Source organism: Microcaecilia unicolor, chromosome 5 (genome assembly GCF_901765095.1).
Source record: "Microcaecilia unicolor chromosome 5, aMicUni1.1, whole genome shotgun sequence".
In the NCBI taxonomy this organism is placed as follows: domain Eukaryota; kingdom Metazoa; phylum Chordata; class Amphibia; order Gymnophiona; family Siphonopidae; genus Microcaecilia; species Microcaecilia unicolor.
The window spans coordinates 57,893,366-57,906,323 of NC_044035.1; the positions used below are offsets into that span (position 1 = coordinate 57,893,366).

The 12,958-nt window shown below is 45.7% G+C and overlaps 2 protein-coding genes across 7 annotated transcripts in view; one reads left to right on the forward strand and one right to left on the reverse strand.

Annotated features, from left to right (window-relative positions):
* Positions 1–12,958, forward strand: part of ALDH18A1 (aldehyde dehydrogenase 18 family member A1) — a 948,333-nt gene that overhangs the window by 229,809 nt on the left and 705,566 nt on the right. The gene's annotated exons all lie outside the window — the stretch shown is intronic.
* Positions 1–12,958, reverse strand: part of DNMBP (dynamin binding protein) — a 226,898-nt gene that overhangs the window by 6,602 nt on the left and 207,338 nt on the right. For all 6 annotated transcript variants that reach the window (XM_030202924.1, XM_030202923.1, XM_030202929.1 and 3 more), the window contains 6 exons: positions 11,210–11,314; positions 10,360–10,488; positions 6,478–6,810; positions 4,942–5,121; positions 4,218–4,416; positions 1,692–2,248 (listed from right to left, as the gene is read on the reverse strand). In XM_030202924.1, the coding sequence (XP_030058784.1) occupies positions 1,692–2,248; positions 4,218–4,416; positions 4,942–5,121; positions 6,478–6,810; positions 10,360–10,488; positions 11,210–11,314 (1,503 nt within the window). The remainder of the gene's footprint in view (positions 1–1,691; positions 2,249–4,217; positions 4,417–4,941; positions 5,122–6,477; positions 6,811–10,359; positions 10,489–11,209; positions 11,315–12,958) is intronic.

Below are 12,958 nucleotides of genomic sequence, written 5' to 3' on the forward strand. Positions count from 1 at the left end.
CCCTATTAATGACGCTGGATTACAATGTTATTTAGAAATGTGATGCCTTGGCATGTGAATAATAAGAAACAATGCCACACCCCATAGAAAATGGAATAGCAGATCCCATCTGCGAACAACATTTCAGCCAGTGTGGAACTGAAAGAAAAGAATCATTTTATACATTCCAATGCATGATGACAGGGTCAGGAGCAGCTCGTGGGAACATGTGAGAGCAGAAAGGAGAATGTGTAAGGCAAAGGATATTTAAGACTATAAATTTATGCTAGCTCTATTCAGAGCTTCAGTTGGCCAATCTTACACAATCACTAAGGCAGAAAAATGACTAAAACTGTTTGACTTCAGGCTTTAACACTGTATGGGTTGGGGCCTCCACCAGTGGGAGAACAGCTGGGCCTGGAGGGGGTGTGTTTGGGCCTGAGGAGGATGAATTCTGCTTCCGCAGTGGTCTCTGCTGCCAGCGAGCAGCTCTGATGGTATATCTCGCACCCCTCCAGCAATTGCTTAGGCATTATATCTGGAGAAGAGGGGAGGAGAATAAAAACAAAGGACTGTACAGGAGTAAAAAAAAAATACAACCTCTACACAAAAATGGGCAGTGAGAAACAAAAAGAGAACGTCATATCTGAAAATTCATAGGGTTCTTGATTTCTTTCTGTGGCCCTATGAATTTACATGTAGAACACATACTCTGTTCCCTCCAGTAAAGCTCAAAAGAAAGCCCTGAGTGCCTGAGGAGGAGGGTATAGGGAGTAGAAAATGGTGAAAAAATGGTAAAACAGTATGTGAGAGAAAGAACGTGAAAAAATCAGTGAGTAGAGAGGGAAGCCAGCATGTAGAAGTTGTGCAGAGGTGTGCATGTATATACCTCAAATTCTTAAATAAAGGCACCATCTTTTTACTTTAATATTCAACGCTGAGGATCTGAAAGTATTTTGAAAACAATCAATCACAGGTCTGAATCTGTCTCTCCATTCTGATAAAAGATGGTCAGTCACTACTTTCACACCATCAGCAGGCCTCAATGAAATTAAGAGCCTTATTAAACATAAACATGGCTATCTTATAATATGAATTAAGCCTACTTAGAAAAGGAAACATGCTCTTTAAGGTATTTGTAATTACATAAGAAGCTGGTTTTTGAATACAAGCTCCAGTTTGCTGAGTTCTGCAGTTTAGGCAAGGCCTTGGTAAAAAAGCACCCCACTTTGCTCTGCTGGAGTCCACCCCTGCTCACAAGGTACTATTTAAGCATTGAAGACAAATATGGAAAATCATTTTAGCACTTCCTGTCAAGTTAAGGGCTCTTAAGCCAGCAGGACTCTGATTAATAAGAAACATGGCCTGGCTTGGCCACTGTTTGGAAAACAAGATCCTGAGCTAGAAGGACCATTGGTCTGACCCAGTATGACTACTCTCATGTTCTTATGCTGTTCTGTCTATAACATTTAACTCCCCCTCCCATCCCATACAGCTTTTAACTTATTTAACAGGCATTCCAAGCCATCAAAGGTCCATTTTAAAAGTTCCCCCATTACAGCATGAACTTTTTGATCAATACCTTCCTTGGATTTAAAATACTTGATAAGCATCATCCAAGCATTCCCAGCTTAAAGCTACTGGTATTTCACTGCTCAAGCTCCTGTAGGGAGGCAGAGCAGTTGGGTGTATGTTGGATGCCCTGAATTTACCTGGCTTCCTGTTGATTCACTGCTGTCTTGTTCACACACTGGGAAAGGCTCAGTCTGGTTAGGCGCTCTGGCGTGATTCCTGTTCCGTCCCTTTTCCCCGTTCCTTCGCAGGGTGGAACTACTCCCAGTCTCTGATTGGCTGTGACGATAAGAACGCGCGTGATTCGTTGTCGGGACTGAATCAGTAATGTCTGTTTTCTCTAGTGAATCAGTTGGATTCCTTGTTTGTGAGAGAGAGTTCATCTCCTTGCCTTGTTTGGAAGAGTCAACCGCTATGGGCGAATCTGATTTTAGAGAGGCAAACGAATCTGTAGGGCTAGTGGCCGATAAAGATGAAAAATCTTGATTGGATTTCTGAGAGGATCCTGAGATGAAGCTCACAGATGAGTTGTTGGGATTAAATGTCAAAGTGCTGTTGCTGTTTTGCCTTGAGAAATTGGGGGAGGACCCGCCATACCCCGACTCGTTGGAGGAGTGGCTGCCGGTGGAGGCATCGGAATGACTGCAGCGAGGGTTGTAGGGTTTTAGGAAGGAGCTGTACACAAAGCCTTTTGTGACTGTGAAAAAGAGAAAAGTATTCACTTTAGAGAAAGCAAACTAGCCCCTCATTCTATAACTTCACACCAGCTATGAGATGCCAAGTGCGCATATACTTAACCGGCTATCCGGAGATATTCAGCAGGAGAGAAACGGCTACCTCCCGCTGAATATTGACAGATAGTGCTTAGCAGTTAGCCGGTTATATCACGTGATTTAACCGGCTATCCACCGACATTCAGTGCATTGCTGGCTAAGTTTAGCGGCCAAATAAGGCCACCAAAATAACTGGAATATCTTTGGCCGTTTTAAACTTAACCAGCTAGTGCTGAATATTGGCTTGGCTGATTAAATTTAAACCAGCCCAAAAAACCACCCAGATATCCAATGCCAGCAATGGCTCGGCATTAACTATCCAGGCTCAGCGCCGATTGCAAGAGGGAGTCCGGCTACTTCCCGCAGTCTGAAGATTGGGCCCATAGTTTATAGACTGCTTTTTTCACTCACATCACAGGCACCAATAAACTGGCATTTATGCACATAAGTGCCAGTGCAGTTCTATAAGGTACATGCCAAAGTTGCTTAGCAACATGGTTGAGGGAACAGCACATGTGGGAGGAGCATGGGCAGGCCATGAGTCACTTACAGCAGAGGCGGATTGACAGTCTGGGCCCCCGGACCAGGCGTGGACTCTTCGGGGGGGGGGGGGGGGGGGGGGGGGGGGTGGAGCATGTTCTTTCCTGCTTGCTATTCCCCCACCCACCGGCATCACCATGTTTTCAAAATGGCGGCTGAGACTTCCCGCAGTAGTCTCGCGGGTCTCGACAGTCTTGCAAGACTTCTGCAGGGAGTCTCAGCCTCCATTTTTAAAGTACAGCAGTGCTGGGCAGGGGGAATAGCAGCAGCACAATTAGCAGGAAAGAACATGTCCCCCCCCCCCCCCCACAGAGGCCACTAGATCACCAGCAGTACAAAGGGCTGAAGTGTGCAGTGGGTATCCGGGCAGAGCCTCTGGGCCCTCAGGCACTGCCCGGTTGCCCAAATGGTCAGTCCGCCCCGACTTACAGAACACTATCATTTGTGCATGCTGCATGGCGTACTTAGGCGGTCAACGTACACCAGCCTTTGAGCTGTCATAACTGGGTGCCCCTAGATTTGGACGTGTCAATATGGCTTTTGCCTAATTGCTGTTATAGAATTAGCACTAAGGACCCCCCTATTGTTGCACCTTCATCTTGGCGCCAAGTGGAGGAGTAGCCTAATAGTTACTGCAGCGAACTGAGATCCTGGGGAATTGGGTTCAATTCCCTCTGCAGCTTCTTGTGACCCTGGGCAAGTCACTTAACCCTCCACTGAACCAGGTACAAAAAACTTAGATTGTGAGCCCTCTAGGGACAGAGAAAGTACCTGCATATAATGTGTACAGTGCTGGGTACATCTAGGAGCACTACAGAAATGATTAGTAGTAGTAAGTTATAAAATTGCCCCCTAATTATACAGGAGATAAAAACCAAAAGGAGAATGTTTGTTTGTAGGGGAACCTAACACCAACAAAAGAGAGTAGAGGTGAACCAACTGGCTTATTATAGAGAAACTTGATATGGAAAAACCATCAAAAGGTGTTTTTCCCTCTAACTGTACAGACACAGCTACCGAGAGGAGAAATACAGTTACTGGTGAAGTCAGATTATGAAGCAGGTAATCCTGTTCATGGGTGAGGGTTAATGGAAGGCAGGGGACAAATCAGTGGGACCCCTAAAGATGGGACAGAGTGAAAAAACATGCAAAACAGGGACAAGAAGTGGCTTAAGGAAGAAACTAGGTCAAAATAATATTCACTGAGCAGAGACATAAGAATATTTTTAGTTACTGGGGCTTCAATTAGTAAGTCAAGGATATTTAGAAAAAAGCCTTTTATTAATACCAGTAGAGACACTTCAAGGGCACAAAGTTCTCAAGGACCCATTTCTGACCAACAAGATTCATTACCTCCATTGTCAATCAGCCAGCGATTCTGACTTCCCATCGGGTCCTGCAGTTTGATCACACCAACAAGGTCTCCCTCCAGCAGGGAAACATCCAGGTCTTGAGCGGCATTGAAATTGCGATCTGCCTGGCAGAGTTTCTCGGGTGGGTACCTGGCCAGGAGGATACTCCGATGATCATCTGACTGCAGCGTGTAGCTGGGCTGTAAATTAACACAGAACCTCGGTAAGATGTGAGTGCAGCAAGCCTGCAGGTGTGAAATCTGAGAATAACACACAAGATGAAGAATCATCTGGGGGGTCTGCAACAGTTACTGGCATTGGTGAAGACACCTTTCTACCCCAGGCCTGGTTTATCTTCTGAACATCTGTCACTTGTTGAGTTTTGGTGCTGATCCTAGGTGAGGCCATGTTGGGACAATGAAAGATTCCATCACTGGGTGACAAAAATCTTTTCTGCATTCCTTTCAATCAGCACTAGGGGGCACCAGAGACAGCTGAAAATGGATACATACAGTGGACCTTTCATCTCTATTCAATGTAAACACTTCCCCTATCACCCACTGTAATTCTCTGGGAGCTGACCAGTTGTCTCAATGCCATATCTCTAAGCACAGTATACCTTTACTAGCATTACAATGAAAAGGTAAATTCTTCAGTACTTGGATGTCCTTTCTCTCCCTCCAATTACTAATTATCAGGCACTCATATTGCCAAAGGGTACTCACAGGGCCCAAGAAGGGTCTCCTAGCCGACTGGTACTCCACACTCTTTCTCTCAAAGGGTTTCTTGGCAGTTGGAAGAGACTCTGGGAAGAAGGTAAACCCCTGGAGCTGCTGCAGCACTCGGCTGTGCTCCTCCTGGAACACTGCGATCAGATTTCCTTCTCTGCCGGCAACTCTCAGAAGCTACAGTCGAAACCACAAAGTACAATCAGTAGATTAGGACCTTTCAGCCCTTCTGCCAAGTTAAGCCTACTTAATGTATCACCAGATCCCCTACTTAGGAGTAGCCTAGTGGTTAGTGCAGCGGACTTTGATCCTGGGGAACAGGGTTTGATTCCCACCGCGGCTCCTTGTGACTCTGGGTAAATCACTTAACCCTCCATTGCCCCAGGTACGAATAAGCACCTGTATATACTATGTAAACCGCTTTCAATGTAACCATAGAAAGGTGGTATATCAAGTCCCATTCCCTTTTCCTAATTTCTAGCCCTCTGCTTTCCTCGCCTTTACCACTCCCCACGTTCTCTAAGGTGACCTTCAAGCTCCATGTCAAGGTGAACAGGCTCAAACAGTCCTGGTTTTACCAACTTGATAACAATGCAGTAAAAATAATTCTCTGGTAGACTACAGGGAAGAAGAGCTGAGCCTCAGACAATTCTTGGTAGGCAGGAGGTCAAGGGATAATAGCAACCTGAGCCAACTTGCTTTGGTGGTGTCCCCCCATTCATCGTATCACTTCTGGCGCCTCCGTCATCCCCCCACCCCCTCAGGGTTCGCTAACGGTATCTGTACTTCCCTTGGGCTGGCATCTCTTGCCCACCAGTCTAGTCTCTTTTTTCTCCTTCCCGCGGGTCCAGCAATGCTCCCTCACCTCTCTGTGATTCTGTAAAGTTTATGTTTGTTGCCGGCAGCAACAGAAGCATAAAGAGCTGCCTTTGGCCAGCTCCTGGGTCTTCCCTCTGCTGCGTCCTGCCCACAGGAAGTACGCAGGATGTGACAGAGGGAAGACCCAAGGGCTGGCCGAAGACAGCCTGTCATGCTGCTGCTGCTGTTGTTGGCAACCAACACAAACTTTACCAGACCACAGGAGAGTGAGAGAGGTGAGGGCGCAGTGTGGGACCTACAGGGTGTGGGGGGGGGGGGGGGAGAAAAGACTTAATCAATCTGCAGACCAGGTGAGGTCAGAGGCTGGGTAGGGTATTTTGGCGCCCTTAATTGCCAACACTTCACCTGGTCCAATGGTTAAGCCAGTCCTGTTGGTAGGAAGATATTGCACTGAACAGCAACAACAAATTACCCAAACCCTTCTATGAAATACTGTCCTAAATGTCAGAGCTGGCCCATTTTTGGAGCACTCTACAGTATTTAGCTCCTTTCTCTTTGGAAGAATCCCCTCTATTCTAAACCACAGCACAGTGTACAGGTGTCCTCACCACATCTCCTGGAAAGAGCTCTGATTTTTATTATCCCCCAGTACTAGGATAAAATGTAAGGAATCAAAGTTCTCTGGTTGTGAGAAAGCACTTCAGCTGCACTCACCAAGAGTAAGGGTTGAAGCTCCTCCAAAGAAATCCTGACAAAGCTGCAATGAGCCTCGGCATAGCTCTGAACACAATTAGCAAACAGCTCCTTGGCAAACTGGTGGAATTTAGGCAGCTCGTCCAGTAGCTGGGCATTCAGGGCCTCGTAGTTATTCCGTGCCGACTGCAGCTCCTCCATGGTTCTTCTGTCCTTCAGTTTCTCTGCTCGCTCAGTGCAGTTGTGGAAATCCAAGAGCTTGTCAAAGCGCTTTTGCACCAGCTTATGAGGTCCAGCAAACATGGTCAGCAGCTGGTTTAGAGGGGAGATAACCAGCCTCTCGGTCCTCTCTTTCTGTGGGTCAAGAAAGAAAACTGAAGTTATCACTGGCACTGACAAATGCCTGGACCAGCAAAGATGTATTCCTTTCTGAGAAGTTCTGAGAGAAGAGGACATTTCTCTGGTAAGTGAACACTACTTTGGTTTGTGCTTTGGGAACTTAAAAGATTGGGGTTTAAAGAAGGAATTGTAGGTTAGTGATAGGCAAAATAAAAATATAAAAAGCAAATTTTATCAACTAATCTCCATAGTCTTTTCTACTTAGTTTTAAAAACTTTGTACCACAGCATTAACAGATAGAATCTAGCAGGCACTGCAGGATCTAGTTTAGTATTAAGGGAAGAATAAAAAGAGAGAGAGAGAAAAGCAAGCATTATTAACTAGTTGCCATAGTGTACAAACCCTTTTCCCATAGTTTTAAACTGAAATTTTCTCTAGAAATAGGCATTTTTCCCATAATTTTCTAGATGAGGTGGCATTTCGTGGTGATAATTTAATGAGATCTATCATATAAGATACCATAAAGTATCTGATGAACAAGAACACAGAGCTTAAATGAAATTCTTTCATTTATAGGTAACCAATGTAGAACCTTAAGAAGAGGAGATACTTTAACGTAATGTGGCGATCTATATATAAGGCGGGCAGCCGTGTTTTGTGCAGTTTGTAGTTTTCTTAGACTCCACTTAATTCCTGCATAAATTGAATTGCATTGACATGCACCAAAATGAATCAGGCTGACCTCTGAGGGGCTGCAAGTAACTTGTTATATACACGCCCCTCCCCCCCCCCCCCCCCCCGATATTAGCCCGGATATTCAGTGTCGGGCCATTTCCGGTAACCGGAATTGATAATCTGTTGGGGGGGGGGGGGGGGGGAGTTGGCGGGTCTAACTTTATTGGCTAGGTGAATATTCAGCTCTGGCTGGTTAATAGCAAGCAAAGACAGGACTGCTATTTATGCAGTCCAATTTGGCCGCTACACTTAGCCGGCCAGTGCTTGAATATTTGTGGACAGCTAGCTATATCATTTGATAGTCGGTTAGTTACTATGTGCTAATATTCAGAGGAGATACCTGGCTATCTCGTGCTATTAGCGCTTAGCTGGCTATGGGCCCTGTTTACTAAGCTGCGTTATAGGCATGTTAATGTGCGTTAACTGTTTAAGCACGTTAACCATGTAAGTGCCTATAATATTTATTTATTTATCTATCTCATTTGTACCCCACAGTTTCCCAACAGTGTCAGGCTCAATGTGGCTTACAACGGACCACAGAGGCAGACGCCAATGCAGTAAAAGGGAAGAGTAGGAGTTCACTGCTCAGTGCTCACAGTGCGCCTACATGGTTAGCACGTGCGCTAATTGTAGGTGTGTTAAACATGCTAATGGAAAAAAAATGGGACTCCCCCCCCCAACTTTTTCCAAATAACCCAAAAGCAAATGTACTATTATTAAAAAATTATAACTATTCTTGGCAGGTGTTACTGCAAGATGCTGTAAAAACTGGATGAGCCTTGTTTTCATAATGACATCAATTCAGGAAGTGACCATTAAGATCCATTTTAATAAAATGGCGTTTAGCGAAGAAGATAAAGTTGTGGTTAAATTTTAATGACAAAATAAGGCTTATGGTGCAAAACGTTTGATAGAGGAGTTTCCTAATAAGGATTGGAGAAATGTATTTTCAAAGGTCATATTAAATGTTCAAACAATTGCAAAGTAATTGGAAACTATGTAAGGGGGTCCTGATTTTTTCCAGACACTGTGTACATCTCCTGGACTGATGCCAGTTTGGTAGAGGAGGGGACGTAAATATGTTATGTCACCCACATGTGTGCAATGCCATAACAATGAACTGAGTGTTTTACTCACATTGTTACTGTGCAGCGATGATGAAATCTGAGGTGTCAGTTCGTACCTCAGACATTACACATTCATCTTTTTATGTCATCTAATTGCCAAATGACTTCAGCCCAGGCCCGCATACACACACTGAATTACACTTGTCAGGAAATGAGTGTGCCACAAACTATTTTAACTGGGAACTGAACACGTATTACATAAGCAACCCAACCATTTCTCCTGTTGTATAATGAATGCATTGAAGAACTCCAACCTTGAAGTGAAAGGCTGATATTTACCATCTGAGGAAACTCTACATAGGATATTTATGGCAGTGGGGTGTGCAGGGGTGGGTGTGTGTGTAGAGAAGGGGAAGGAAGGGTGCAGTCCTCAGCTTCCACATGCTCACCGCCCCTAAGGTTCCTGTATTCTAGTCATTTGGTTTCTAAGGTTCATCCTCTTCTAAGCTGAGCATTTGGATAAGGGATAATTCAATTACACAGGAATAAAAGAAAAGCAATGAGGAGAGGGAGAAAGGGGTGGATCTCTGTGCAGCTTTCTGTGGGACACTTTGCAAACAGGAACAGAAGAAAGGCTTTGTGTCCTGGCTCTTTATACTAATGTTACAGGCCCTTTCAGGGTTTCAGTTTGGTTTATTAATGCAACTAACCCTTCTACCATCCTCTCACTCCCCCTCGTCGAGTTCATCTCCTGCCTTTTCCTCCTCCTTTTCAATTTCCAGATTCACTTATGTCTCCTTAATCTCCTTCTCTTTAGGGTTCTTTTCCTGCCCCCTCACTTCCTCCCTTCCATTTTCTATCTGATTCCTCACCCTCCTAACCTCTGATTCCTCTCCTCTCCCCTCATTTTCCCTTTTCTATACTTATATCCCTGAGGTCACGATATCAAAGCACTTGTAGTACTAGCAGCAATAGTGAGGACTTGCAGGGTCTGCACTCCTGGTCCTGCAGCTGCTCCACCCACCCCTCATGCACTTCCTTTACAGATAAAGTGGGTGGGAGCAAAGCAGCTGCAGGAACCAGATGTGCACAGCCCCTACTCTGCTGCCTGCCATGCAGAGCCATTTGGGGGGTGGGGGGCAGGAAGGCGCAGCAGCTGTGTGTGAGGAAGAAACAGGCTGTTAGCCTCCAAGCTTATGTCCATGTCCTTCTGGGACTTCAGAACAGATCCTACAGCTCTTAATTCTGGCATCAGTGGGGGTCTGGCCATTTTGGAGCAGAGGCGTAGAGTATTGGGCTGAGAACCAGGAAAGTCACGGTTCAAATCTCACTGACATTCTTTGTGATCTTGGGCAAGTCAATTAACTCTCCATTGCCCCAGGTACAAAAACTTAGATTGTGAGCCCTCTAGGGACACAGAAAGCACCTGCATATAATGTGTACAGTGCTGTGTCCAGTAGTGCTATAGAAATGAGTAGTAGTAGCACTTTTCAGGAAACTGTGGTTGATTGGCTTTTGAAGGCAGAGAAGCCATACGTCCAGGGAACCAGAAGTGACAAAGACATGCGTCCACACAAGGCGGCTGAGATCCTGATGAACCCAGAGACACCACTAGAATTCCAGTCTCTATGATGCCGATCAGGGCTCCTGGATCTCTGCATGCTTTCAGTAACATAAGCAAATGCTCAGATTGCACAGGAACAAAACGCAAAACTCAGGGGTGCCAAAAAGAGCTGTGGAAACCAACAAACAGGCCACTTACAAAGTCGGTGAAGAGCTTCTCGCTGATAACACGATGCACTTTCTGGAACTTCTCCAGGTCACTGCTGCCCTTATTCACAAACAGCTCCCACATACTCATGGCTGCCAGCACTTTCACACAGACAGATTCCTGGGACCAGGAGGAGAAGAGAACTTGTAAATAAACAAAAGGATCATAGCAGTACATCCATAAACATGAGGAGAAAAGGTCACAATCAACATCCGGAGTGCAGGGAACATACCAGAAGGCGAGTTCAATCCAAGTCCAGATGACAGCAGATCAAATCAATTTCAGTAATACAGTGAACATCAGAATCTGTTCTGGCTTTTTTGTACTGAAATAATCTGGACATTATAGGGTTGATTTTCAGTCGTGATTGAGTGCTCGAGTCAAACAGGCAAATTCTGGCATGCTGGATTGAGGTAAATATTCAGTTGAAAGTAGGGAAGGTGGTTTGTGACTGAAAATTCTCTTAAAAATTGGGTCCACTAGATTTAAGTCCTTTACTGCAGCACTTGTTAGGTTTCTGGTGTTGGAAATGTGGGCTAGGTGCTTTACCTTTTTCTCCAAATTTAAACCTACGTCCAGGCCACCTAGTTTTTGAATGGCTAAATTTCATCTGTAGTGAAACCAGGAGGCTAAATTTAGCTGATTTTACTAATAGGGAGGCACAGAAACCTGACCATTAAATCCAAATGTCTTTACTAATGAAACTCCAAAATTGTAATTTCAGAACTCAAGGTCCAGTTACTGTCGCAATGTCAATTTCAGTTACTCTCAAAGCACATCAATTAGCCTACCACGACACGAAAGACTATTGGAGCCCCCACCCAGCAGGTCTCCTACTCACCCTTATGTGCTGCAGGTACAGGGAAAGATCCCGAATAAAAGATTTTATCAGCCTTTCCTGATTCCGAAAGTTCTTCTCAGTTTCCTCAAATGCTTCATCTTTGAGCTGTTTCACAGAAAAGGATACTTCGAGTTAATAACTATGGTGGATAGAGAGTCATTTTTGTCAACAGAAAACAATAGCGTTTTTCATTTTCAGTGGTGACAGTTAATACATTTTTCATAAACTTACTGGTATTAGATCTGCTTATTATATTGAACATCAGGCAAACAATGAAATCCTGCTGCCTTTCAATCAGGGTGTAGCCGGGTGGGCCTGTCCACTTTTGGCCAGACCCATCCAACAGCGGCAGGAACCATTGATGTAGCTGATGAGGATCTCCAAGCCCTGTGGTAGACAGTGCCTGCACTCCCAGCCACTGACATCAGCACCCTGCGCATACTCAGTTCTTCTGACTGGCACTAATTGGCAATTATACGCATAAATGTTAAGCGCTATTCTATAAACAGTGAGGTCAATATTCAAAGCGATGTAACCACCCAGAAACGCCTCCTGGCTGGTTAAATCATCTGTTTGGGGCAAACCACTAATTTTCAGGGGCACTTAACTGGTTAGCGCCTAACTGGAAACCAGCTACTTTGGAGGCGTTCTGGGGCAGAGTCAGTATGTAGCTGGTTAAGTGCCGATTTTTAGCACTTAACCAACTAGGACTTAGACCACATAAAAGTCAGTCCTGTCTTCATGCGGTAACCCACAGCCAGTGAAAATGCTGAAAATCACACTTAACCAGCTATGTGTTAGCTGGTTCCAGAAACCCGGAAATTCAATGCCAGTGCCTGGACACGGCTCAGCATTGAATTTCTGGGTTTAACACCACTGGTGGTAAGCAAAATGCTGATCGCCGTTGGCGGAAGATCAGGTCCAGTGTGTCTAAATTGCTTAGCATGCAAATGTCGGGGCGGGGGGGGGGGGGGGGGGGGAACATGTGGGTGGGGCATAGGCATGCCGCCAAGCAGTGGCGTAGCTACGTGGGGCCACGGGGCCCCCCCTAGATTTGGCCCTGGACCCTCCTGCCGATGTCCCTCTCGACCCCCCTCCCGCCGCCAACCCTCCCCCGCCGTCAGCTACCTTTGCTGGTGGGGGACCCTAACCCCTGCCAGCCGAGGTCCTCTTCTTCCGGCGCAAGGCTTCGTTTTGAGCCAGCAAAGGTAGCCGATGACAGCGGCAGGGGAGGGTTGGTGGTGGGAGGGGGAGGTGAAAGTTGTTGGTGGTGATGGCAGTGGCGGGGGGGGGGGGGGGGGGGGGGGAAATGGCGGGGGAGGATCGGCAGCGCCGGGGGGGGGGGGGGCTAAAATGTGCCCCCTCACCTAGGGCTCTAGACCCCTTTCCCGCCAAAGTCTGGCTACGCCCCTGCCGCCAAGTGATGTGTACAACACCTAGAATATGATCACTTGCGCACTTAGGTGCACCTACTGTCACCAGTCACTGATCTGTCATGGAGGCAGGCCTAACCTTTTGCATGCCAATGCAGCTTTAGGTCCACCCTTAAGCTTCTATAGAACTGGTGCTAAGTGTGCTCCTTTGTGGTGCCTAAAATAAGGTATCAATTGTGACCATCTTTGGGAAAAGGTGACTAAAATCGTAAGAAACAAAAAAAAAATGAGGTTTTAATGAATCCTGTTAGAGCAAACAATTTGTAACATAACAAAAAAAATACAGTTCAAACATGTAATTTCTGCAGACTGCTTA